This window comes from Sus scrofa, chromosome 13, assembly GCF_054392235.1.
Source record: "Sus scrofa isolate SSC_HxYL_T2T_F1_AM1 chromosome 13, Sscrofa_HxYL_maternal_Yorkshire_Landrace_v2.0, whole genome shotgun sequence".
In the NCBI taxonomy this organism is placed as follows: Eukaryota; Metazoa; Chordata; class Mammalia; order Artiodactyla; family Suidae; genus Sus; species Sus scrofa.
The window spans coordinates 71,779,204-71,803,296 of NC_139395.1; the positions used below are offsets into that span (position 1 = coordinate 71,779,204).

The 24,093-nt window shown below is 34.8% G+C and overlaps 1 protein-coding gene across 43 annotated transcripts in view; it reads left to right on the plus strand.

The window, feature by feature from the left end:
* The window catches only part of CHL1 (cell adhesion molecule L1 like), a 229,453-nt gene extending 205,656 nt beyond the window's left edge, over window positions 1-23,797 (plus strand). For 25 of the 43 annotated variants that reach the window (XM_021069248.2, XM_084989073.1, XM_021069244.2 and 22 more), the window contains 9 exons: window positions 4,920-5,142; window positions 6,662-6,777; window positions 6,913-7,117; window positions 7,352-7,474; window positions 10,551-10,730; window positions 14,442-14,603; window positions 15,814-15,945; window positions 17,637-17,709; window positions 20,184-23,797. In XM_021069248.2, the coding sequence (XP_020924907.2) occupies window positions 4,920-5,142; window positions 6,662-6,777; window positions 6,913-7,117; window positions 7,352-7,474; window positions 10,551-10,730; window positions 14,442-14,603; window positions 15,814-15,945; window positions 17,637-17,709; window positions 20,184-20,400 (1,431 nt within the window). In that variant the 3' untranslated portion in view covers window positions 20,401-23,797. The remainder of the gene's footprint in view (window positions 1-4,919; window positions 5,143-6,661; window positions 6,778-6,912; window positions 7,118-7,351; window positions 7,475-10,550; window positions 10,731-14,441; window positions 14,604-15,813; window positions 15,946-17,636; window positions 17,710-20,183) is intronic. The other 18 variants (XM_084989078.1, XM_021069261.2, XM_084989082.1 and 15 more) reach the window with 1 other exon arrangement.
* Window positions 23,798-24,093: the final 296 nt, after the last annotated feature.

A 24,093-nucleotide genomic window follows, 5' to 3' on the forward strand; every position in this document is an offset into this window, starting at 1 on the left:
TATGCCACAGCCACAGCAATGTGGGATCCGAGCCACGTCTGTGACCTACAGCACAGCTCATGGCAACCTGGATCCTCAACCCACTGAATGAGGCCAGGGATCGAACCTGCAACCTCATGGTTACTAGTTGGGTTCATTAACCACTGAGCCACTATGGGAACTCCCAGAAACTGCTTTTTAAAATTTTATTTTTATTAGCGTATAGCTGATTTACAGTGCTGTGTCAGTTTCTACTCTACAGTAAAGTGACCCAATCGTATGTATATGTACATTCTTTTTTTCATATAATCTTCCATCGTGTTCTGTCTCAAGAGATTGGATCGATTTCCCTGTGCTACACAGTAGGACCTCATTGCTTATCCATTCTAACTATAATAGTTTGTATCTACTAATCCCAAACTCCCCATCCATCCCACTGAGGACCAGGCTGATTGATAAACCTTCTCATCACCACATGCATATAAATCAACAGTGATAGGATTTAAACATGAATATCTTTGGACTTCAAATTCTTATTCTCTTTTTATATATCTCTATTAAAAGTTATTAAAGCAGTCATTCCTCTTTGAATTTGACATAAAATTTTATACCTGCACAGATGATTTTTTGTGTGTCATTTCTAAATTTCTTCTGTAATAGTGTAAACTTTTTTCCTCTCTACTATTTTAACATATTTCATGAAAAAGTATTCTAATTTACTTGAAAGGAGATTATCATTTAATAATTCTGATTAATAGTAGGTTTCCAACATTGAATTAGTTGAATGTTACAATGTACATTGGAATATGTTAATTTATTTCTGCTCCTCATTCCAGATGTGATTTTTGGGAAGAATTTTAGATATGTAAATTTTGATTTCATTTTTTCTTTGTCATAGCTTGGTCTTATAACATTGCCTATCCCTGCAAAATATGTGGTCAACATTTTTATGTCAAAACAATCCTTTATTCCCATTTCAGTGAAATTGTTTTGCAAATTTAAAATTTGAAAAAGTAATACATAGAAACTAAATATATTCAAGGTAATTATTGTTTTCTTGAATTTGTGGCCATAAATAGCTGCTACTACACTGTCCTGATGACTACTTAATTTAGAATCTTAAATTATGTTAGTATCGTATTCCCTTTGAGTATCTGTCATATCCTTTTTTGAGTTCCATGGAATTTTCCACAAGATAGATGATACAACAGGTTGGATGACAATAATAATGTGTATTTATCAGGTCAGTTCCTCAGAGAAGTATACCATGTTCCACTAACATGAGCTCATTAATCCTCACTACTGGGAGTTCCCATTATGGCTTAGTGGGTTAGACACCCGACTGGTGTCCATGCAGATACTGGTTCAATCCCAGGCCTTGCTAAGTGGGTTGAGGATCTGGTGTTGCCGTGAGGTGTGGTATAGGTTGTAGATGTGGCCTGAATTGCTTGTTGCTCTGTCTGTGGTGTAGGCTGGCAGTTGCAGCTCCAATTGGACCCCTAGCCTGGGAACTTCCATATACTGCACCTGGGGCCCCAAAACAAAACAAACAAACAAAACCCTCACCATCCTCTATGGGGGAAGGGTGGGGGTGAAGGAGCTTCAGTGGCCCACCATATCAGCATTACATTTCACGTAGACAAGCTGGTACCAGCAATTTAAAGATCTTACCCAGATGCCATGCCCTAGATCAGTAAGGGAAAGAGCAGGAATCTTCAGTCCTTCTTACTGATCATCTTACTCATAAATCACCTTTTTTCCCCCCTTAGAAGATGTATAAGCCTGATTACAAATGCTGTCTTCTTGGAAGAGTGGGATTAAACCATGAAAGTATTTACAATTTGTCTTTGAAGAGTAAATTACATGTAATTTAGTAATTAATTGACCAGAGGAAGGAAGCAGTCAGAAAGATTTGGAACTATATTGACAATTTCATTCATAATATAATACATTCGTAATATATTCCACTCTGTTTATCACATACAACTTTGAAATATCAGTGATCTAATAACTATATAAGCACAGCCAGTGAAGTTTAAGAACATTTATTCATTGGTTATTGTTTTTCTTGGATTATCCTACAAAAAAGAGTTAGTGCCCAGACATTGTAAAACAACTATACTTGAATAAAAAATTAAAAAAAAGAGTTAGATGCCGGATGTTTCCCAAGACAACAAGCAGACAATGTGAATGTATTACCAGATCCCCTCTAAAGACTGACTTATAGAACAATTCCTGTCTACAAGGTAATGATTAGAGAAAAGCAGTTTATTCTTTTTAAAAAAGTTTATCTTTCACAAAAGGATTAAATAGGAACAAACTAGTCCCTAATTTTTATTTTTTCTTTTTAGCATTACATGTGTTTAAAAATAATATGAAGTCCTTGGTTTATATATGGCAGTTAAAAAAATAGTCTTATTCTTCCAGAATGTATAATCTCATTGAAGAGACAGATAATAAGCAAATACTTGAGAAATAAAATAATACCATTTAATGAAAAATTCAGTGGAGGAAAATAATATATAAGTAGGTTATTAATAAATGTGCATTTATTCATTGAACGGGTAAAACTTATAGTCAAGAATGAATTTCAATTTATTTAGCTAATGTTCTCTTTTATGTGAATTATTTCTATAAATTTGTCACATTAAATACTAAAGACAAATTAAAAATAATGTATTAAATTCCAACTTAATAGAATTAGTCTTTTACTTAGCATTATCTTCTAAAATTCATTTTTCATGTATTAGGTAGGTCATGACTCACCCATATATTTTGTTCAAAAATGATAGTATCCTATCCCTCAAAACAGAAAAAAAAAGAGCCCACTGCAACATGGTTAAATAATTATATCATGATAACATTTACTTGACTTTTCTCTTTGTTCTTAAGTGTAAATATATTTGTTAAATTTGAACTTCAATAAAATGGCCAATTTCTAATCTCATGGACTCCAAAAAATAAACATAACAAATAAAAACCCAACTCACTCATGTTTGGGAAATAGGAACTTTAATTCTCTGATTCTGTGATCACAGCCAAGTTGTTTCACTCCTAAAGGACCTAGGACTTATTATTTCTGCTGCAAGTCTAATAAGAAAATCCCCTGGCTTTAAAACGAATTCAGGCAGTACAGAAAATCTGTCTAGTTGCTAGATCAGTCACTATAACCTTGCTTTGTTGATAGTTCTCTTTGAAAATACAATGGAAGTATAGTTTTTGCCTAGAAGATTATACACAGTAAGTTTTTCTAACAATGTCATAGCTTCTCAGATCCTTAGAAGGGCACCCAGGGACCCCTCAGAGAGTTGCCTATACATGAAGGGAAGAAACTCTTTTACAGAGATTGCTTCCTCTGGAGATGCTTCAGGAAGGCAAGGAAGGGTGGGTGGTCTCTCCCCACCACCCACATCCCTGGATCCTTCTTGGTCCTCTGGTCTCTTCTCTCTTTTGGGCACCTGAGAATTTGTTGAGGTTTTATTGTCCACTGTCTGAAAGCCAAGTACAATGTATTCTTGTGGCTTATTCAGGAGTCTTGGCACCAAGGAAGCTGGCAATTTAGATAAGATTTTTCTTAATAAGTGTTACTTATGGTGGCACAGTTTGTTTTAAAATATTCCAGCCAGCTTTGTCACATGTAACTATTTTTCCTGAAGCAAAACATGTAAATTGAATAATAGCATGTGTATACATTTATTGTCAGTGAGGACTGAGGAAATTGTAATTCCAGATTGCAGTACGGAACAAAAATCTGTGGCCTAATTTATCTGGGCAGTGCTAAAGCCTCTGGGGAATTTACATCAACACAAGAGTAAAAAATATCCTGGGGCAAAGCTTTAAATGCAAAATATAAACAATGACTATGAAAATCTCAGAAGGTTTCTGTTGTGGTATTTTTTTCCTCCTATTGAATTTAAGTATTCGCCCTGGAATAAGCATAGACTTGACATTATTTTACTGATAAGAGTGCTATACTTTCAACTTAGTTCCATCCAATCCCTCTAATAAGTATTTTTGTAAATTAGATTGAGTCAAGAAATATCGCAAATTCCTTAATAACACTGTATATTATTGAATAACTTGCATATACAGACAAAATTACCACTTATATAAGTGACTCATAATCTAGGACTAAAATCACATTTTTATGTATTCTATATGACTGATGTATTTAAATTGACATTCTGACTTTTGTGATATTAAACAGGAGGCTTAAATCATAATGTTTTTGAATTAAAGTATTATTCAATTAAAAACCAGAGTGGAAATAACCAATTTTCTGTATGAAAAATTCCTCCATTAAATGTTCCTCTATGGCAAAGTAAAATGGAGGGTGGGGAGCACTTTCTCTGAAAAGAAGTAGAACGATCAAGGAGGAATTGTTGGGGAGTTATTTTATTATAGAGAGAGAGGAGCTACATCTTCTGGGTTACTAATGTATAAAGATGCATATTACCCCCAAATATTTACTTGCTCTCTTCTTGGAAGGAAGATGGAGGAGGATGGATGTAGTCAGGAGGAAATGGTTCTGAATCAAAAGTCATGGAAAATTCCTGTTTACACACAGGGAATTCATGACCATGTCCTTTTTATTTCTGCCAGTTTTTTGAAAGTGCAAAGAATAGAATATAAAACAAAATGTAAACAAAAGCTAAAACTCTGTGGAATTTCTTAGTAAATTCTTTAATATATGAACAGGTAGACCATCACAAGGACATAATCCAAGCATCTAAACTATGGACTTCTTACTACTTGGGGAATGAGGGAATAATTCTCAAGCTTAAGCATAATGAATGAGGAAAATTTTCACAAACATTTCCAAACCAAAGACTGAATATCTCCCAGGAAACGATCTTTTTGTTGCAGTGATACTTATGCCTCTTAGGGGTGGCTTCTCTGTCTCTGTGGTCACACAGGATGAGTCTTGCCTTCTCTTTTAGCCTTTGAAACCCATGGAGCAGAATGGACCAGGACTGGAGTACAGAGTGACCTGGAAGCCACAGGGAGCCCTAGTAGAGTGGGAGGAAGAAACAGTCACAAACCACACTCTGCGGGTGATGACACCTGCTGTCTATGCTCCATATGATGTCCAAGTTCAAGCCATTAATCATCTGGGCTCTGCCCCTGACCCTCAGTCAGTGGTTCTTTATTCTGGAGAAGACTGTAAGTGATGCACCTGAAACTCCAAGCCCTTCGAGAGAAGTTTCTCTCAATATATAGTACTTCTGTTGGTAAACCTTTTTGAACAACTAGTGCGTGATGATCTACTTGGTGTGTGAGAGAAAAAGACGTACAACACACAGTTCTTACTTTAAGGTTGAGTGCAGGACAGTTGATCAGGCTAGAATGGTAAGGAAGGATGTTGAGAGGTTTAATTGTAGTCATTTTCCCAATAAAGCTATTTCTCTATTGAGAGTTAAAGACCTGCAATTCAATGAATACAATTTAGCAGCCTAAATGTCTTAAAATTTTTAATTATATCTGCCCTTACTTGTTAAAGATTTGCTAACCACTGCTGCTGCCATGTTCTGGCTTCAGTGCATGTCTAGATCCTTCCTTACATAGATGAAGTGCAGACCCAGATTTGTATGCAGAATTACACACAGAATTTTGAGATACTGTGGTAGGATATTATCATTAAATGCTTACGCCATCATAACACCTGCAAATAAATTATTAGAAAAAGGAAAGACTGGAGTTCCTGTCATGGTGCAGTGGTTAATGAATCTGACTAGGAACCATGAGGTTGCAGGTTCGATCCCTGGACTTGCTCAGTGGGGTAACGATCCGGCATTGCTGTGAGCTGTGGTGTAGGTCGCAGATGCAGCTTGGATCCCGCATTGCTGTGGCTCTGGCGTAGGCTGGTGGTTACAGGTCGGATTAGACTCCTAGCCTGGGAACCTCCATATGCCACGGGAGCAGCCCTAGAAAAGGCAAAAAGACAAAAAAAAAAAAAAAAAAAAAAAAGAAAAAAGAAAAAGGAAAGACTGCATTTTAAATCAAAGCACACAGTAGGAGTTATTCTCATTGTTCTTACAGTATCCAAAGTAATATTTTGATTGGAAAATAAAGTCAAGAATGTGAAACAACTAGTGCCTTAATTACCTACTACCTCAAGTCTCATCATACAGGACTTATCACTGTGAACTAGAATATGAGTCTTGACTGCTGTGGGTTTGGCTTATTCCTCTGTAGTTAGCTCCGCTAGAGAATGGAGATAATGGTACCACTTTGTAGGGCTATTCTAAGGATTATGTGAGCCAGTCCTGGACAGGCCCTTAGAATAGTGTCTGACACTTAGAATATGCTCAATTAATGTTAGGTCTTGTCATTAATATTAATCAAACTCCCAAGTAGTTTTAGTTATACTATTAGTCTAGTACATGTATTTCCAAAGGCAAGATGCCCACTGAAGATTTCACTGGCCACTGTTTTCAGTTATAAGCCCACACTGTATCCCTCTGGAGAGGGGCTTTTCTCAGTGTGGTACAGGTTCTACTTTTCTGTAGAAACCTCTTTGAGCCCTGAAACTCTTCTGTATTGAGAACCTCTCTTGGTTCCATATGATTTGAGAAAAGTGATTTCTTCAGATGGAAACAAAAGAAAGATCACCTTTTGAAAAGAGTTCTAATAATTATGTTTTGAGATCACTGAAAGATAATCATTCTTCTATCCTTACCAGATCCTGATACAGCTCCAGTGATCCATGGGGTGGATGTTATAAATAGCACATTAGTTAAAGTTACCTGGTCAACAATTCCAAAGGAAAGAGTCCATGGACATCTGAAAGGATATCAGGTTTTTATCCTAGATTTTCTTCTCATTGTTGAATTAATATCTTTCCTGTAAACAAAAAGTGATTTCAAAAGGAGCCAAATGAGAATCTGGCACCATGGCTGATATGTTAAAGAATTCTAATTTTCATTGCTGCAGGTAAACTGGTGGAAAACAAAAAGTCTGCTGGATGGAAGAACACATCCCAAAGAAGTAAACGTTCTGAGATTTTCAGGACAAAGAAACTATGGAATGGTCCCTTCTCTAGATGCTTTTAGTGAATTTCATTTAACAGTCTTAGCCTTTAATTCCAAAGGAGCTGGTCCAGAAAGTGAGCCTTATGTATTTCACACACCAGAAGGAGGTGAGAGAATAACAATGTAAAATAAATGTCCAGGTTATAAGGAAACAACAATTAAAAATAACACATTAAATTAAGGAGTTAGCTTCACAATTTCTCAATGGCCAAAACATTTTCTCTCTTATGAGTAGTTAATTAATTTGTATGTCGTAGGAGTTAGCTTCCCAATTTCTATGAAAAACTGTAATCTAATTTTTTTTAAGGACATTTACCGATTTATGCTTACATGTTTTCTAGTACCTGAACAACCAACTTTTCTCAAGGTCATCAAAGTTGATAAAGACACTGCCACTTTATCCTGGGGACTACCTAAGAAATTGAATGGAAACTTAACTGGCTATCTTTTACAGTACCAGATAAGTAAGTACAAATTTGAATTAGATTTACCTGTAGTGTTTTATTTTTCAGTTGAATATTTGGTTTACTATGCTGAGAATCTAATGATCATTGTTTGTAGGCTGGCACACTTCCTCATAGCAGAGAGGTCTGTAAACTGGCTTACAGACCAAATCCAGGCCACTGCCTGTTTTTATAAAGAAAGTTTTATTGGAACACAGCTTTGTCCGCTCAAAGTTGGATATAGGTGCTTTCTCACAACAATGGCAGAGAAGTTGCAACAGAGATTGCATGGCCCACGAAGTCTAAAATATTTACAGTCTAGTCCTTTTCAGAAAGGTTTACTAATTCCTGTTTTAGAAGAGAAGCAATAATATTTATAAGAGACCTTGAGAATTAGGAAATATGCAGAGAAAAGGCTTAGTAAATGATGTAGTGAAGATTCAAAACACACAACTTCCACACTACACTGCCTCTTATTTCTCTGATACATGTTTCCAATTTCAACCCTGCATATATATATTTGTGGGGGGCGGGGGGTGTTTGGCCATACCCATGGCAGGTGGAAGGTGCCAGGCAAGGGATTTAACCCACACTGGAGCTGCAAACTGTGCCTCAGCTGTGGCAATTCTGGATCCTTAACCAGCTGTGCCACAAAGGAACTTCCATCAACCCTGAACATCTTTGTATTTGTAGAATACTCAATTGAAAGCCCACTGTTACAGTCATGTGATATTGAGAGAACTAAAGAGTTGTCTGTGGACCATTCCCCAGAATAGGCTCTCCTCATATGCTGCTGTGACATTAGGTTGAAAACAACATGTTTAGATGAAATAAGGTCCTTTCTAATCCTCATATGTACCATCTTTGGTAGTTTGCAAAGCTAAGTATTATCTCAAAATGGAAATTAGGAGAATGAACTCAGAAAAATTTTAAACGTTGGGAACATGAATACCTAAAGAACCCAAAATACCAGGACTACAGCAACCCAGTCTGCACTGCCTGCAAAAGCCAAGTAGATCCATAGCCTTGATAATAGCAATCCAGGTCAGGTACCAGCCTTAGCTTCTGATAGCCTATTCTGAGTTGGGTACCTGTGATTAAGCAGATAAGGGTATAATACCAACAGAGGTAGAATTTTAGCATTTTTGAGTATTTACTAGGATCAGTACATACTAAAGTCTCTTCCTGCATTTGTTCATTAAAACAGGAAATCTATGAGATATGTACTGTCACTACTTTATGGATGAGAGAATTGAAGCTTGTGGAGCACACTTACATAGAGTTATGCAGTAAAATAAGCGTTAGACAAGGATTCAGACCCAGCTCATAATCTATATATAATTGATCTATGTATAATATTAAGTTTATTTTAAAATCATATTCTTGGAATGAACGAAAAAGCTGAAATTCTAACAATTGCAGTGATTAATACTTGGTATGCGGCTTTTTAAAATAATTGTATACTTTGCTCTCTATAAATAATAACTTAAATAGGGCAATGATTTATCTCTTTTTATTGCTATCATATGTTCAGAATAGTTAATTGTGTATATGAGAGCTCATATATATTTGATTAAATTCTTACATTGATTGAGATAGTTTTTCAATTGACTTAGTGGTATTTTAAGTAATTCCCTTAAATAATCTACAAATAGTGACAATTTTACTTCCTTCCACAGTTTGGCTCTTTGGTTTGTTTTTCATTTTCATTCATCTAATTGCATTATATAGAATAATGAAGGCACTTTTCAGTAAATTATTTTTTATGGCCAAGAGGATTTACTCTTGTCCTGTTCTTAACCACTAATGGCTGCCCAACCGTGGACATACTATTTCATCTCTTGGAGTATTGCTATGGTAATCTTACAGTCCTTTGTGCTCTTGCACAAATATCATGATCCTGTTATGCTGAACATTATTTGAAAGGCACCATTTAAATAATCTTTTTCCCTTTGGGCTTTACATGGTACTTAGTATACGGTAGTATTTAAAAACATAATTTATCAGTTTATTGAGTCCACATATCTGAGTGTTTTTTGGTGCTATATATTAAATCAGAAACTATACAAGATGCACATAAACCATTATCCAAATTATTCCACTAAAAGAAGATTAAAGGGTACTTAAGGATACAAGGAAAATATAATAGTGGGAGAAGGGTCATCATTTTTAATAGGTATGGTAAAGCTGAAGTGATTGGCTTCATAGTGATTAAGTAAGAACCTGGGCTCTGGAGTTAAAAGGCTGTGGTTTGGATTTAAATTCCACTTTGTCAGTTACTGGCTCTAGATCTAGGCAAGGTAGTTAATCTTGATAGGTCTTAATTTTCCCATGTATAATACATCCTAATAATTTTATGTGCCTCAAAGAATTAAGTGAGTTGATGGCTCTGAATAAGATAGGGGCTTGCATACTGCAAGCATATATAGAAGCAAAGATAAAAGACAAAATAACTTGAATTTTTTAACTCATTGAATTTTATTTAATTTATAGTTGTACAGCCATCATCTTAACCCAGTTTTACAGCATTTCCATCCCAAACCCCCAGCCCATCCCTCCCCTCACATCCCGTCTCCTTTAGTTACCATAAATTTTTCAAGGTGCTGAGTCAGTTTCTGTTTAGCAAATAAGTTCATTGTATCTTTTTTAAAGATTCTACATATAAATGATAGCATGTGCTGTTTGTGTCTCACTGTCTGACTAACTTCACTTAGCATGATAATTTCTAGGTCCATCCCATGTTGCTGCAAATGCCATTATTTCATTCACTTTTATGACTGAGTAATATGCCATTGTGTATATGTACCACATCTTCTTTATCCACTCCTCTGTTGATGGACATTTAGATTGCTTCCATATCTTGGATATTGTAAATAGTGCTGCAATGAACATTGGGGTACATATATCTTTTCAAGTCATGGTTTTCTCTGGATAGATGTCCAGGAGTGGGATTGCTGGATCAAATGGTAATTCTATTTTTAGTTTCTTGAGGACTCTCCATACTGTTTTCCATAGTGGTTGCACCAATTTATATTCCCAACTTGAATTTTTAAGACTATGAAATTTAAGACATTAATATTCATGTTTATTTCTTTAGTAAATGACACATATGAGATTGGAGAACTAAATGATATCAACATTACAACTCTGTCAAAGCCCAGCTGGCGTCTCTCAAACCTCAATGCAACTACCAAGTACAAATTCTACTTGAGGGCTTGCACTTCAAAGGGCTGTGGAAAACCAATCACTGAGGAAAGCTCTACATTAGGAGAAGGGAGTAAGTACAGATGGTTTCTGCATGTTGTGCTTTAAACTGCTTTGAAAGGAATGAACCATGCTAGTCATTTTAAGTTAGAAATAATTGTGATTTCAATTTGTGTGACCTTTTGTTTTCCACTGTCATAGAGAATTTGTCTTGTTTCTAAAGTTCATATTGACTCAATTTATGGGTTTCTACACAATAGCCATCAGACTATAGCCTTAGTGTACATAAGGTCAGGAACTATAATTTTACTTAATTAAAATAGGGGGATCTAAGGTTAAAAGTTATTCATAAGGTTAGTAGAGGGATATTTTTCTTTTAGAAATGTTACCACACAGGAAAATACCTGCCTCTTGCCCTGGTAGACATTTTGCAACACTGATCTAATAGATTTCATGTCTATGTCTTAAATCATAGGTACATTGATTCATATAGCAATTTTATAGTCTGCTGGTTGATGCCAAATAACTAGATTGAAAATATCTCATAAATCTGATTTCATTTGTACAATTCACCTAATTCAATTTCATTTTTCTATTTTTTTCCAACTCAAACCATTTTCCCTTCCCAAATTATTTCTCCAGTTATGATTTTAGAAGTATTTTTACTAAGCATACTATGATATCAGTAGGGCATCAGGAAAGAATTGAGAAGGTAGAACAAGAAAGGAAAATGAATTAGAGGAACTGATGTAGACATTAACATGTTTAAAAAGAGGGCCTTGTATAGAATTCCAGTTGATCAGACCTAGAGGGAAATTCTGAGGAAGGCCAGAGGAAATAGAGAAAATCAGGGAGATACATCAAAGTCACATATGTATCATTTACTGTATGTCCACTGTTCTGGATGTTTTCCAAAATTTTTTTGATTATCCACTGATTCTACCTTTCATCTAAAGAGAAAATAGTAATGAAGAAAATTGAATCATCTGTCATTTACAAAGGGTGTATATTGAAATGTATTTAAGTTGCTGAATCACTATAAAATCTGTGTTATGTGGATGGTTATGTCATGACCCTTATTGTCAGGTTGTTTCTCTCTCTTATTGTTCATACTGGAGGTAAATAATGAAGAGCTTATGTTTTCTTCAGACTCCCTAAATATTCAAAATTCCCTTTTATGGGGAAAAATATATATATGCAGATAGTTTCTCCCAAGAAACCCACTAATTGTTCCCAAGGATGAATTAGATATCAATTGAAATGATGGAGATTCGAAACTCTCTGGTGGCTAAAAAGTCCTTATTTCTCAAGAGTTCAAACAAATATAAAGTGTTCAACACAAAGAAAATAACTCAGAAGAGTAGTTATCTAAATATGCAACTTCTGTACCTTCTAAAATAAACGGCATGGAGAGGTTTGCAGGTTTGTTTGAACTAATCCCATGCTTGCCAGTTTGCAGCATAAAGAAAAAAATACTCACAATGTCACTTTACAATAGTTACACATTCTAGTATACATGGAAATACTTTAAAATTTTGTACTTAGTTGCATTTACATTTTTTAAAGTGTAGCTATACAATGTTGTGCCAATTTCTGCTGTATAGAGAAGTGACCCAGTCAAACATATATACATATATACATTTCCTTTCTTATCCTCCATCATAGTCTGTCTCAAGAGACTGGATATAGTTCCCTGTGCTACACAGCAGGACCTCATTGCTTATCCATTCTAAATGTAATAGTTTGCATTAACGAACCCCATATTCCCTTTCCATCTCACTCCCTCTCTCCCTTACCCTTTTAACCACAAGTCTATTCTTTATGTCTGTGAGTCTGTGTTGTTTTGTAGGTAGATTCATCTGTGCCATATTTTAGATTCCAGATATAAATGATATATGGTATTTGTCTTTCTTTCTGACTTATTTCACTTAGTACAAGACCCTAGTTGCATCCATGTTGCTACAAATGGCATTATTTTGTTTTTATGGCTGAATTGTATTCCATTTGTATATATGTACCACATCTTCTTAATCCATTCATCTGTTGATAGACATGTCTTAGCTGTTGTGAATTTAGCTTAGTTGCATTTATTTTTGATAAATTGTTTTTAGAGGGTAGAAAATGCTATTCGTGTGGTCTTATAAATGATTCTACATCTTTTCTGTAAATTAAAGATAAAACCAATATACTTATAGCCTATTTTTCTCACTCTTAAGTGTCATAATTTGAAAACGTTTCTTACTAGTATGTTTGTGCTCTTTTTCAGGATTCTGCATTTTCAGCTACTGTCCCCTTCCCAGTTGACAATGTTTCTCTTCTATAGGCCTGTCTTGCCATATTTACAGGAAAGAAACTGTAATCTGTTTTCCCATTGGATTCTAGCATGACCTTTGAAAAAAGAAAAAAATACATATATTTTTCCACTGAGGACATCCACTTTGATAGCACTAAATATTTTTAAAATAACTTTTATGTTAATTGGAGTCTATTTCTGTATATTTTTCTTTGCTCTGTGTAGATAGTACATTTTAAGGTCATCTGGCATTAAATCAGATGTGATTTGATACACAAGTTTTTTTTTTTTTGATCATTTCCTAGTTGTTTGATTTTCAGGTGGTTCACATTTTATAATCTAAGTAGGGGTGAATATGGAGCTAATCAGAAATATTATTTTTTTGTTTCATTACTGGTTTGACTAAACACTTGCTTTGCTCTACTTTTCAAAAGCTTATGCTACTTACTGTTATACTAAAGTTTCTGTTTTTCAAAGCCAAAATTATTTGCATTCTGTTTCAGTGCTGCTCAATCTTAAAGGGTTTGCTCAATTAAACTAATGACCTTATTTGTCCCATGGTGCCATTTTTTAGAAAAATGGTATCATTGTGTTATCAACTATATAATCAATTTATATTCTGTGGTAATAAGTTACAACTAAATTTTAATGTGTGATACATTCTCATCTAAAATATTTTCATAACCCCTAATTTTCTCAATATAGAGTATATTTGATTTTCAATATTAATTGTTAACATTTTCTGATTTACATTTAGTAAGATGAGCAAAACCAGGGCTCAAAAGCAAAAATATTTTAAATATTTTGTTGCAATATCAGAAATGAAATGTATATTTGAATTACACTTGAATCATATTTTTTGCTACTATGATAGTCTAAAATATATTGGCATGATCATGTTGCTTTTTTGAAAAGTGTAAATTTTTCATGATACTTTCAAAATTTCAATGCATTTCATTTAAATGTATCTATAAACCTGTAGTTTCACATAGCTTGTTTATACAAATTTCAAATATTTAATATATGAACATATGATGCTATTCCAATAGTATTTATGAGGACAACCAAGGCAAAAAGAAGTAACACAGGATTAAGATTTAATGCCATATGCTTTCAGTCATAGGCCAAAACAGCCATACTCAGTTCCTGCTGGGTTTGTGAAAGTCCAGATTGCACAAAACGATGTGGCATAATTTTTCAAAGTGTGCTTTTAAATTATTCATGTGACCAGGTAGATTTATAATATCACTTCATCAGTATGTGTGTCATCTTAAGAGGACATACATTAGTTTCATTTCATTTACTCTATTTCAGCATATTCAAAAAGAAAATCTTGAAGTGTTGATTTTCTTGATCTTCTGATAATTGAAAAACTGAGAAGAATGCTACAGATGGCTCTCGTATTCGTCTCAGATAACAGTACTTTTTTTACCTTTAATTTCCTATTTTTCAAGGATGACAATTCATATAATTTAACTGTACATTTCTTAGGTAAAAGTGTCGGGAAGATATCAGAAGGAGTAAATCTTACTCAAAAGATTCACCCAGTAGAGGCAATTGAGCCGGGAGCTGAACATATAGTTCGCCTATTGACTAAGAACTGGGTTGATAACAATAGCATTTTTGAAGATGTAATTGAGACAAGAGGGAGAGGTGAGAAATGAGATTCTATTTGGAGCCATCTTAGACAATAAATCTTTGTTCTGTAGATTATTGAATTTTATATACTTCCTATATTAAAAATAAATATATGAAATACATTAGCTGTAAAAGCAATAGTTTCAATTGATTTGGTCATGGCATTTTATTTTGTCTTTTGTCTTTTTAGGGCCACACCATGCAAATGGAGGTTCCCAGGTTCGGGGTCAGATCTGAGGTGTAGCTTCCGGTCTAGGCCACAGCCACAGCAAGGCAGGATCAGAGCCATGTCAGCAACCTACACCACAGATCATGGCAATGCCAGATCCTTAACCCACTGAGCAAAGCCAGGGATCAAACCTAGGTCCTCATGGATGCTAGTCAGTTTCATTTCTGCTAAGCCATGGCTGGAACTCTGGCACAGCATTTTAAAATTATCAAAATGAAAAATGTTTCACCAGTATCCAACTTATTATTCCTTATGGTTTTTACCAGAGTAGTTGTCTGAAAATGTCTGCTACTAACACATGTTAATAACATAAACTAAGAAAAAAAACAAAAATAAAAACTCCGGAATTGCTATAGCCATCTGCATGTAACCAAGGCAGCTTGTGCTTTTGCTTGCCTGCTGCTGTGACTATATTTAACTTGATCTATCTCTGCTCTTTACCTATGGTTTTCTTCCTGAGAATCAAATATATTTGAGGTGACCCTTTCTAAATAATAAATAAATGATTTATCGATATTCTTCCAATGAAATATCTCTCATATCACATTCCCTTTAGGGTCACTCAATGGAAAAATAAAATTGATGCTATTTTGTGCCTTTATTTATTTATTTTTTAAATTTTTTTTGTCTTTTTTTTTTGCTATTTCTTTGGGCCGCTCTCGCGGCATATGGAGGTTCCCAGGCTAGGGGTTGAATCGGAGCTGTAGCCACTGGCCTATGCCAGAGCCACAGAAACACGGGATCCGAGATGCGTCTGCAACCTACACCACAGCTCATGGCAACACCGGATCGTTAACCCACTGAGCAAGGGCAGGGACTGAACCCGCAACCTCATGGTTCCTAGTCGGATTCGTTAACCACTGTGCCACGACGGGAACTTCTATTTTGTACCTTTAAAAATGATGTTTAATTTCCCCCAAAGGGGCATAACTCCAAAAAAAAAAAAAAAAAAAAAAACTTACTAGTTTCAAGGTGTGACTTCTCTTTGTACCACAGAATATGCTGGGTTGTATGATGACATCTCCACTCAAGGCTGGTTTATTGGATTGATGTGTGCGATTGCTCTTCTCACACTAATACTGTTAACTGTTTGCTTTGTGAAGAGGAACAAAGGTGGAAAGTACTCAGGTAAAGTCGTTTCTTAATATGACTTTGGTTTTAATTTAGTAAATTCTGATTTCTAAGAGGTCTTCTTCAGAGACATTTTTGATTTTTTTAAAAATACACATTTAAGTCATTTATATTAGCAGCACATTGAGAGGAAAAAAAAACTTACCGAAGGGAATATGTATAATCTAGAATATTATCTCCAGGTTGTTACTTCTTTTCTAGTTTCCAGCACATATAGGCTCTACTGAGGCAAGTAAATACTTCCAAGCTTCTATTTTGATCTCTAAAATATCACAAATGTTAGGAAGACCTATTTACTGAATCACACACAAATATTTTAATGTTTTAAGAAGAAAGACTGATTTATAGAATGCCTCTCTGCATGTTCATGACCCAGAGATTTTTTGCAGTGGTACTGTCTAATAGTACTGGCTCCAGTAGTCAACTGTGTTAGACTTGACCACTGCTGGGAAAGCATTTCTTAATACCATGACATATATAAATATACTTCCTCTTGAATTAATGGTACATAAAATACAAAAACCATCCTAGTTAATATAATGTTTGGCTTTAATTTCAATTTCCAAATTTATCTTATTCATATATACGTATTATGTTGTTGTCATTGTTACTATTATTGTTCAGTATTCATGATGCTTTGATACAGGGAGTTCCCCTCATGGATGAGTGGTAACTAACCTTATTTGGATCCATGAGGATGTGGGTTCAATCCCTGGCCTTGCTCAGTGGGTTAGGGATCTGGCATTGCTGTGGCTGTGGTGTAGGCTGGCAGCTGTGGCTCTGATTTGACCCCTAGCTTGGGAAATTCGATATGCCACACCTGAGGACCCAAAAAGAAAAAAAGATTTAGATCCCAGTGCTTTAGTTTGTTGATGTTCAAATAAGTGTGGAAATGTTTATTGGCTTATGATTCATCCAGCAAATACTTTTTTTGGGAACCCATTATGAATATCAAATAGTAAAATGAATTATTTCTAATTTTTTTGTAAAGTTACATAAAAACATTTGCAAATAGAGATACCACTTTTTTCTTTTGAAGTATGTATTATTATGAATTATATTTTTTTATGAATTAGATTTGCAATGACTAATGAATGCTTGAGGTAGTTAACTGAAAACTTCAAAAGGTGCCACGAAGAGATTTTAGTTTGAGCTTTCCTAGTGGAGTGAAGCAAAAGCTTCCATGTCCTGTACCCCACTATTCAGAATAAATCTAATTTAGTCTATGTCATTATAGATCTGAATATTCTGATTATTGAGGCAATTTTGAAGAGAGAGAGAAAACACAAATAATTGGCTTTGTAATTTACTTTAATGACATAAATCTGCTATCAGCCAATGACATGTTCACAAAGTTTAGGATAGCAAAATGTATATGTAGTAATTTCTTTTATTAAGAGACCGTAAGTTTAATGCTTACAGTAAGATGTGCTATGAACATAATACTAAATAATTGCATGTAGATCTGCAGCATGCCATAATTCTGATAACAAATAAGGACAACCCAGAACATCCTTTTTCTTTTTTTTGTTTGAACAAATAGCAGATGGGTGATAGGTACAACCCACCCAAAAACTTAACTCACTAGTATCAAAAATTTGAGCATTGCTCTCTTCATTGATTATCCATCTTCAACATCACTGTCTTTAAAAATTACATGTATTACTTTCCCCTCTCTATTTTTTCAGTGAAAGAAAAGGAAGATCTGCATCCAGATCCAGAAGTTCAGTCAGTGAAAGATGAAACCTTTGGTGAATACAGGTAAACATTTTGTTCTTTTAAAAAATGTAATCACAATACGTATTTATCAGATGATAAGCTTAAAGGACGTTTTGTAAAAGAAGGGCCTCCTTAAGTGATAGCAACCCAATTTCTGTGTGTGGAGGTGGGAGTGTAACTGCTATCTAGGTAGAAATGTGTCCTAGGACACTTTTCTTGAATGGTGTTATGCAAAAGACACTGTTTTTGTTGAGATTGAATGGAGTAGCTCAAACATCTTGAGCTCATTCCTCATGTTTGGCCATGATGAATCCAGGTTGTATTCAGTTTACTTCCATAAACATGTATTCTGTGTGCCTACAAAGTGACTAAGTCACAAAGCATGTCTGCAAGATGAACCAAGTCTGCAAAGGAGGGAAAAAAAAAAAAAAGATCTCTATGCAAATAACTGTAATTGGAGTCGGAGAGTGGAAAAGGGAGCAACTCTTGCTGCCTGACCGGGCTTCTGGTAAGAGTTCATCCCAAGGAGGGAGGATAGGCTGTAAAGGATGAAAAAGTTTGTGTTGCAATTATGTTACTGTTAACTACTGGGCAAAGCATGACCAAACTTGTGAAGATATAAAAGTGTGCCACACAGAGGAGAAATTGCAAGAAGTCTGGTTTGAAGTAGCCCTTGAGGATGTGTTACACTTCTCACTCTCCATCTTTCCACCACCATCTTCTGTTCTTACCTGTCCATGTTTAGGATGCTGTTGTTTTCAGTCAGGTCCTCTGTATGTATATTGCCACCAAGGGAGCCGTTGCTGTTTCTGGATTTAAATGGCTTTTAGCACACATGAGACCAGGATTCATATCCAGTAAAGGACTGGAGTGGCTCTGATGGTGCCCTCTCTGAATCTGTTACCATAATCAGGGAAAGAGAATATTCTGATTAGCTATCCTGTGTTAACTGATGTATAACTGAGCCTCCATATAGGCTCTACTTTTGCTTTCACTACTTATTTGTCTTTTTTCCACTTAGTAAACATCCTCTCTACAATTTGTATTTCTTAGTAGATCACTTTAGGTACTTTTCCAGAATAAGGAGCATGAAGGGGTATAGGGAGGGAAAGAAAGAAAGAAAACTTGAAATTTTACCAATTTAGAAAAAGGTGGCTCAAATCCCACAACGCAGGGATCATTGGGAACCTATGGCACCTGTTTAAAATACTTTTGAGAGACAATTATTACTAGTTTGATTTTTATAAGGAAAAAACTAAGATATGCCTTATTCAAAATGGATATCCTCATGATCTGCTGCTTCTTTTAAAAGACAGGTAAAATCATGCTCTGCAGTATTTCTCACCTGGCATTTTTTTAGAGTATTTAATAGTTTCCACCATCTTTCCCCAAAATTGCATGTTCATCAGGAAAATTACTTGTCTCCAGGTTATCCCAGGAGATAACTATATAACATGAATTCTCATCCTTCTAGTTTCTGGTAATGGACCTATTTGAAGAAGAGTACCAATGACTATTACAAACTTTCCTATGCTAATCACATACTACATGTATTTTTTCTAAGTTATTCCTTTTTAAAATTTTATAAAATCTTTTAGCTTGGTATACAGCTTTATGTGGTCAAAGTTGGTAGTAAAAAAAAATCTTCATTCAGAAATTTAAAAGCCTATATCTCAATGGATATTTTACTTACTCAAGGTTGCTTTTGTTGAAGAATAAAACCCAAATCATCAATACAGGATACTTACCATATTTATTCTAAAAGTGCTAGCCATTTCATATTTTAATTTAACAAACATGAATTCATAAACAATATTGAAGAAAGTTCTTTGGTTTCAAGAAACACGATTTGATTAATTTACCTAAACAAAAGAGATATATTTGGAATGACATTTTGGAACATGAAGGATCAAAAGTAAAGACTGAGGAGTTCCCATCATAGCTCAACAGGTTAAGGACCTAATATTGTCTCCATGAGGATATTGGCCTCTGTCATTGGGTTAAGGATCCCTCATTGCTGCAGGCCCTGACATAGCTTGCAGATGCCACTCGGATCCAGTCTCGCCATGGCTGTGGTATAGGCCTGCAGCTGCAGCTCCAATTCAACCACTAGCCCAAGAACTTTCATATGCCACAGGTGTGGCTCTTAAAAAAAAAAAAATGTAATGATGGAAGTTTGAGACTGGAGTCCAGAAGTTCCAAAAGTTTGTGAAAGCCAAGGAGGTAACATTTGTTCTCTGTGTACATCAACACATTGAATTTTCTGCATTCCTCAGTTTTTAAGGGAAGCAGTACTGTTGTGAATAATAGAAAATAGCTTCTCAGTTACGTATAATGACACAAATTGGTACTGATTTTGTTAAACCTTTATTTGTGAAAGAGCCATTTAAGATTTATCCATCTTCAATGCTAATATGAATAGCTTGAAAATTTTAAGACGTGTTAGCACTTTTGCATGAGTCTTGCTTTACGTGAAGGTCTCAGATTTTGTTGAACTATTCTTTTTTATTTTCTAGTGACAGTGATGAAAAACCTCTCAAAGGAAGCCTACGATCCCTTAACAGGGATATGCAGGTCACAGAAAGTGCCGACAGCTTGGTTGAGTACGGGGAAGGTGACCATGGTCTATTCAATGAAGATGGGTCATTTATTGGCGCTTACGCTGGATCTAAGGAGAAAGGATCTGTGGAAAGCAATGGAAGTTCTACAGCAACATTTCCGCTCCGAGCATAAACACAACACATTTAAATAAATCAGTGGTTCACACCAACTTTCCATATTTATCTGCTTAAGAGAGTAAGAACTTTCTTATAGGATTAGAAACATATTGGCTGAAGATGTCATCCCCGGTTCAAACATCCTGCAATTGAGAAAAACAGCATTGCCTTGAAAAAATAAAATGCCTAGCACTACACGCCTATGTTTTTTGTTTTTGTTTTTTCAGGTGCTCAAAATGCAGAACACAAAGCAAATCCTGTATTTAGATTCACCTCAACTGAATCCAAAGTATCCATCCAGTGTACTCAGTATTTGCCTGATTTTACTCTTCACTCTGTTTGCATAGATGTTGCTACCTTGTGGGTTTTCTCTGTATGCACTTGTGTATTCAGTCTGAGAACTGTCTTCGTGACTGCTTCATGACAGGTTAAAAGATGGTAAGCCAACTGGCTATTTAAAATATCAAGAGGAATATGAATGTCTTATGAAAACAGTTCATTGAATATATACAGTCTAAATGTATTATTTAAAATTTTAGTAGCAGAGGTCTTAGGTGAACAATCCATTAGTATTTATTGAGCTCCTAATTCTTTGCCAGAGATGGCTGTGCTTAAAGAGAATTCTAAACTTTTCAGTTTCAAAATGAATTTATAATTTCTCTCCATTATGACATCTATACATATGTTTCTGGGGTTGTTTTTGGACTCAGTTCAGTGGCAAAGGAAGCAGTGGTCAGAAGGTTATCTTATGAAAGAACAGGCAGGAGAGGTCCTTGATGTGGGGTCTAGGAGCTATTTCTAAATGGACTGCTTTTACCTTTTATGTTTGTGCAATGGTATGCTCCATCTATTTCATGAATGCATTGTATATATTATGTTAATATTTAACACAGTTTTAAATAGAGATTGTTTTATTTTAAAGTGAGAAAAGAACATTAACAGGCATGTCTGTACAGCTAGAGTATATAGTAATACAACGTTTTCCATCATCCCAGAGCTGCAGCCAATAACATTAGGTTCCCAAACCAAACACTTTGTACAAAGCATTTGGATTTTGTTCTTACGTGCTTTTCCAACAGTCTCAAAATAAAATATCATATAAATATTGAGGGGAATGTTTTCATATTTTTCAAAATACATTTTTGTTGTGGAGGGTACTCCTATCCTAGCCCCCAAAGAAATATGATTTACAGTGGAAATTCATTTACACAGGTTTGCCTCTATTGCATTTTAAACATCTTCAGGGTGGGATTGTTTTCTATGTTCTCATTCTGTCAAAGCCAGTACAAATTCAGGGAATTTATTTCCTGGCATGTAAGCTACTAGTCCTTCTAAAATTGTACATGAAAATGGTTTAGAAATAGTATGAAGGGCTATGCATGCATGTCAGTAAAATCCAGTGTTGAGCTTCTCATTTTATGGAGACTTTTTTTTTTAATCTTTAAATCACAATATTCTTAATTATGTTTAAATGAAATTGACATGCAGGTTTTATTTTCTTACCTTTACCAATGGGTGTATATTGTTATATCCTTGACTTCAGTGATGTAGCCCACTCTCTTTCTTGTGGACCAAAATGAAAGATATGTATAATGGTCCATGCAGTAATCCGTATGGAATATCTCATTATCATCTTGATCCTCGTGTGTCCTCCAAAACACATAGGCAGCAAAAGAATGTCCTACTTAAAACAATACTTGATGGGTTCAGGACCTGACCACCCTTCTGAAGTAAGAATTTCCAAAGAGGGAAACCATTGTGGTTCTTATGTGAGTACGAGGACCCACATACCCATCAGGGCACCTTGAGCTTTATTCCCATCTGATTTTAAGGCACAACTTTTCTGAAGGAAGAATCGTGTTTTGACTTACCTGGGAGGAATCTCTGGTACTCAGCTCTCGATGCGACCGACGTTCTCAGTTTCGTTCCACTAGTATTCTAGTTCTTCTTCATTATCATCAGCTAGAAAGATTTTAACAGAATCATGCAGTTTGGGCATAATCTCCAAAAAGCACTAAGAATAAATTTATTATAAATTTAGTTACCTTTAAGTCAGAAGTTAACACAAATAATGGAATGTTTGGTTTTCCTAGATTTTTGACTTCCCTTTAAATTGAGTAATAAGGATGTTCCTGGTCATATTTTCTGAATGTCCAAAATTTATGGATTTGAAATAGAAGATGGCTTTAAGTCTGCCTTCAGCTATCATGTTCTATTACCTTTTCTCAGTACTGTTTGGTTTCTACTGGGAATCTTCACAGAAGGAATAGGTCCACGGTTAACTTTCTCTAGTGTACTGTCTATCATTTTAATATAATAGATTGTATATAATCTCAAGGATTTTGGGTGGGGGTAAATTCATAGAGACCTGTCCAAGGGTTGGGAAAATCTGAGTTCTCTTCCTGGTTCCAGCACTGATTTTGTACATAAACATTGAGTTGCTTGACCCCTTTGCTTCAAACTATCTCAACTCTAAAGTGCTAACAATTATCTCAGTTACCTTATCTCTGTCACAGGGTGTTCTTTTTTATGAAAAAAAATTTGAAAATGATAAAAGCTAAGATGCCTTTTCACTTCATAAACAATCCTGTAATTAATGATGTGTCAAAGTCACTGCACATATACCAACTCAACTTTTTTCCTTGGAACACATAAATATATTTTTATAGAGAAACAAATCTACAGGAAGTAAAATAAATCTGCTGTTCAATGAGCAGTACAATTTGCACATGCCATCAAAAATTACTAATCAGAAAAAAATTAAGCAGGGTCTTTGCTATACAAAAGTGTTTTTCACTAATTTTGCATGTGTATTTATAAGAAAATTTGAATTTGGTGGATTTATTCCATTGGTATAAAGGCATCTGATATTTTAGATGTACCCATGTTTATAAAAGTGTAAAGCACAATGAAATTATGCTGGAAGTCTCAATATTTTTCCTATTTTATATTAATGGAAGAGATGAACTAAAGAGAACAATAATGAGAAATGTTGGTGTCTTTTTCTAAGCATTTAAAACATAATTGCCAATTGAAAACCTAAATATGTTTACATGTCATTAAGATATGATTCTTGTAACAATTTCAAATTGATTATAAAGGGATTAGGTTTGTAATCTGTGGTAGTGTACATTCTAGTATTCCCATGGTAAAATAAGTAGGGTTGAGCCAAAGCTTACTTTGTTTTATATCTTAAATTGTTTGATTACATCATCAAAAGAGATAAAAGGTATGTATAACTCGTTTATCTGATTTTTTTGGCTTAGATTAATATTCACAGTAGAACTTTAAAATGTGTTTGTATTGTAGGTGGTGTTTGTATTGCGCTTATGAATATGTATGGTTTAAAAATATTTTCAGTATACAAGAATTCAACTTTCCAAATAAACATTCAACTTCATGTACTCTAAAAATGTTTGTATTCTTTTCTATCCAGATAAGAAGAACCAGAATTTATATATCAACCTTATCTTCAGTTGCTATGATCCTGGAATACCTATAAATGAAGTATAAATTAGTAGAGTATAAATGAGGTATAAAGTATTTTGATTTGAACAACTGTTTTTAGAAATAGAATATTTAATAGTATCAATATCTGCAAATTGTAATATGCCAGTAAGCACTATTCATGATAAATATAAAATTAAGATAAAGGTATATTTATCTGATTGATTTTAGAACAATGTAGAAGTATTGCTTTGTAAGAAAA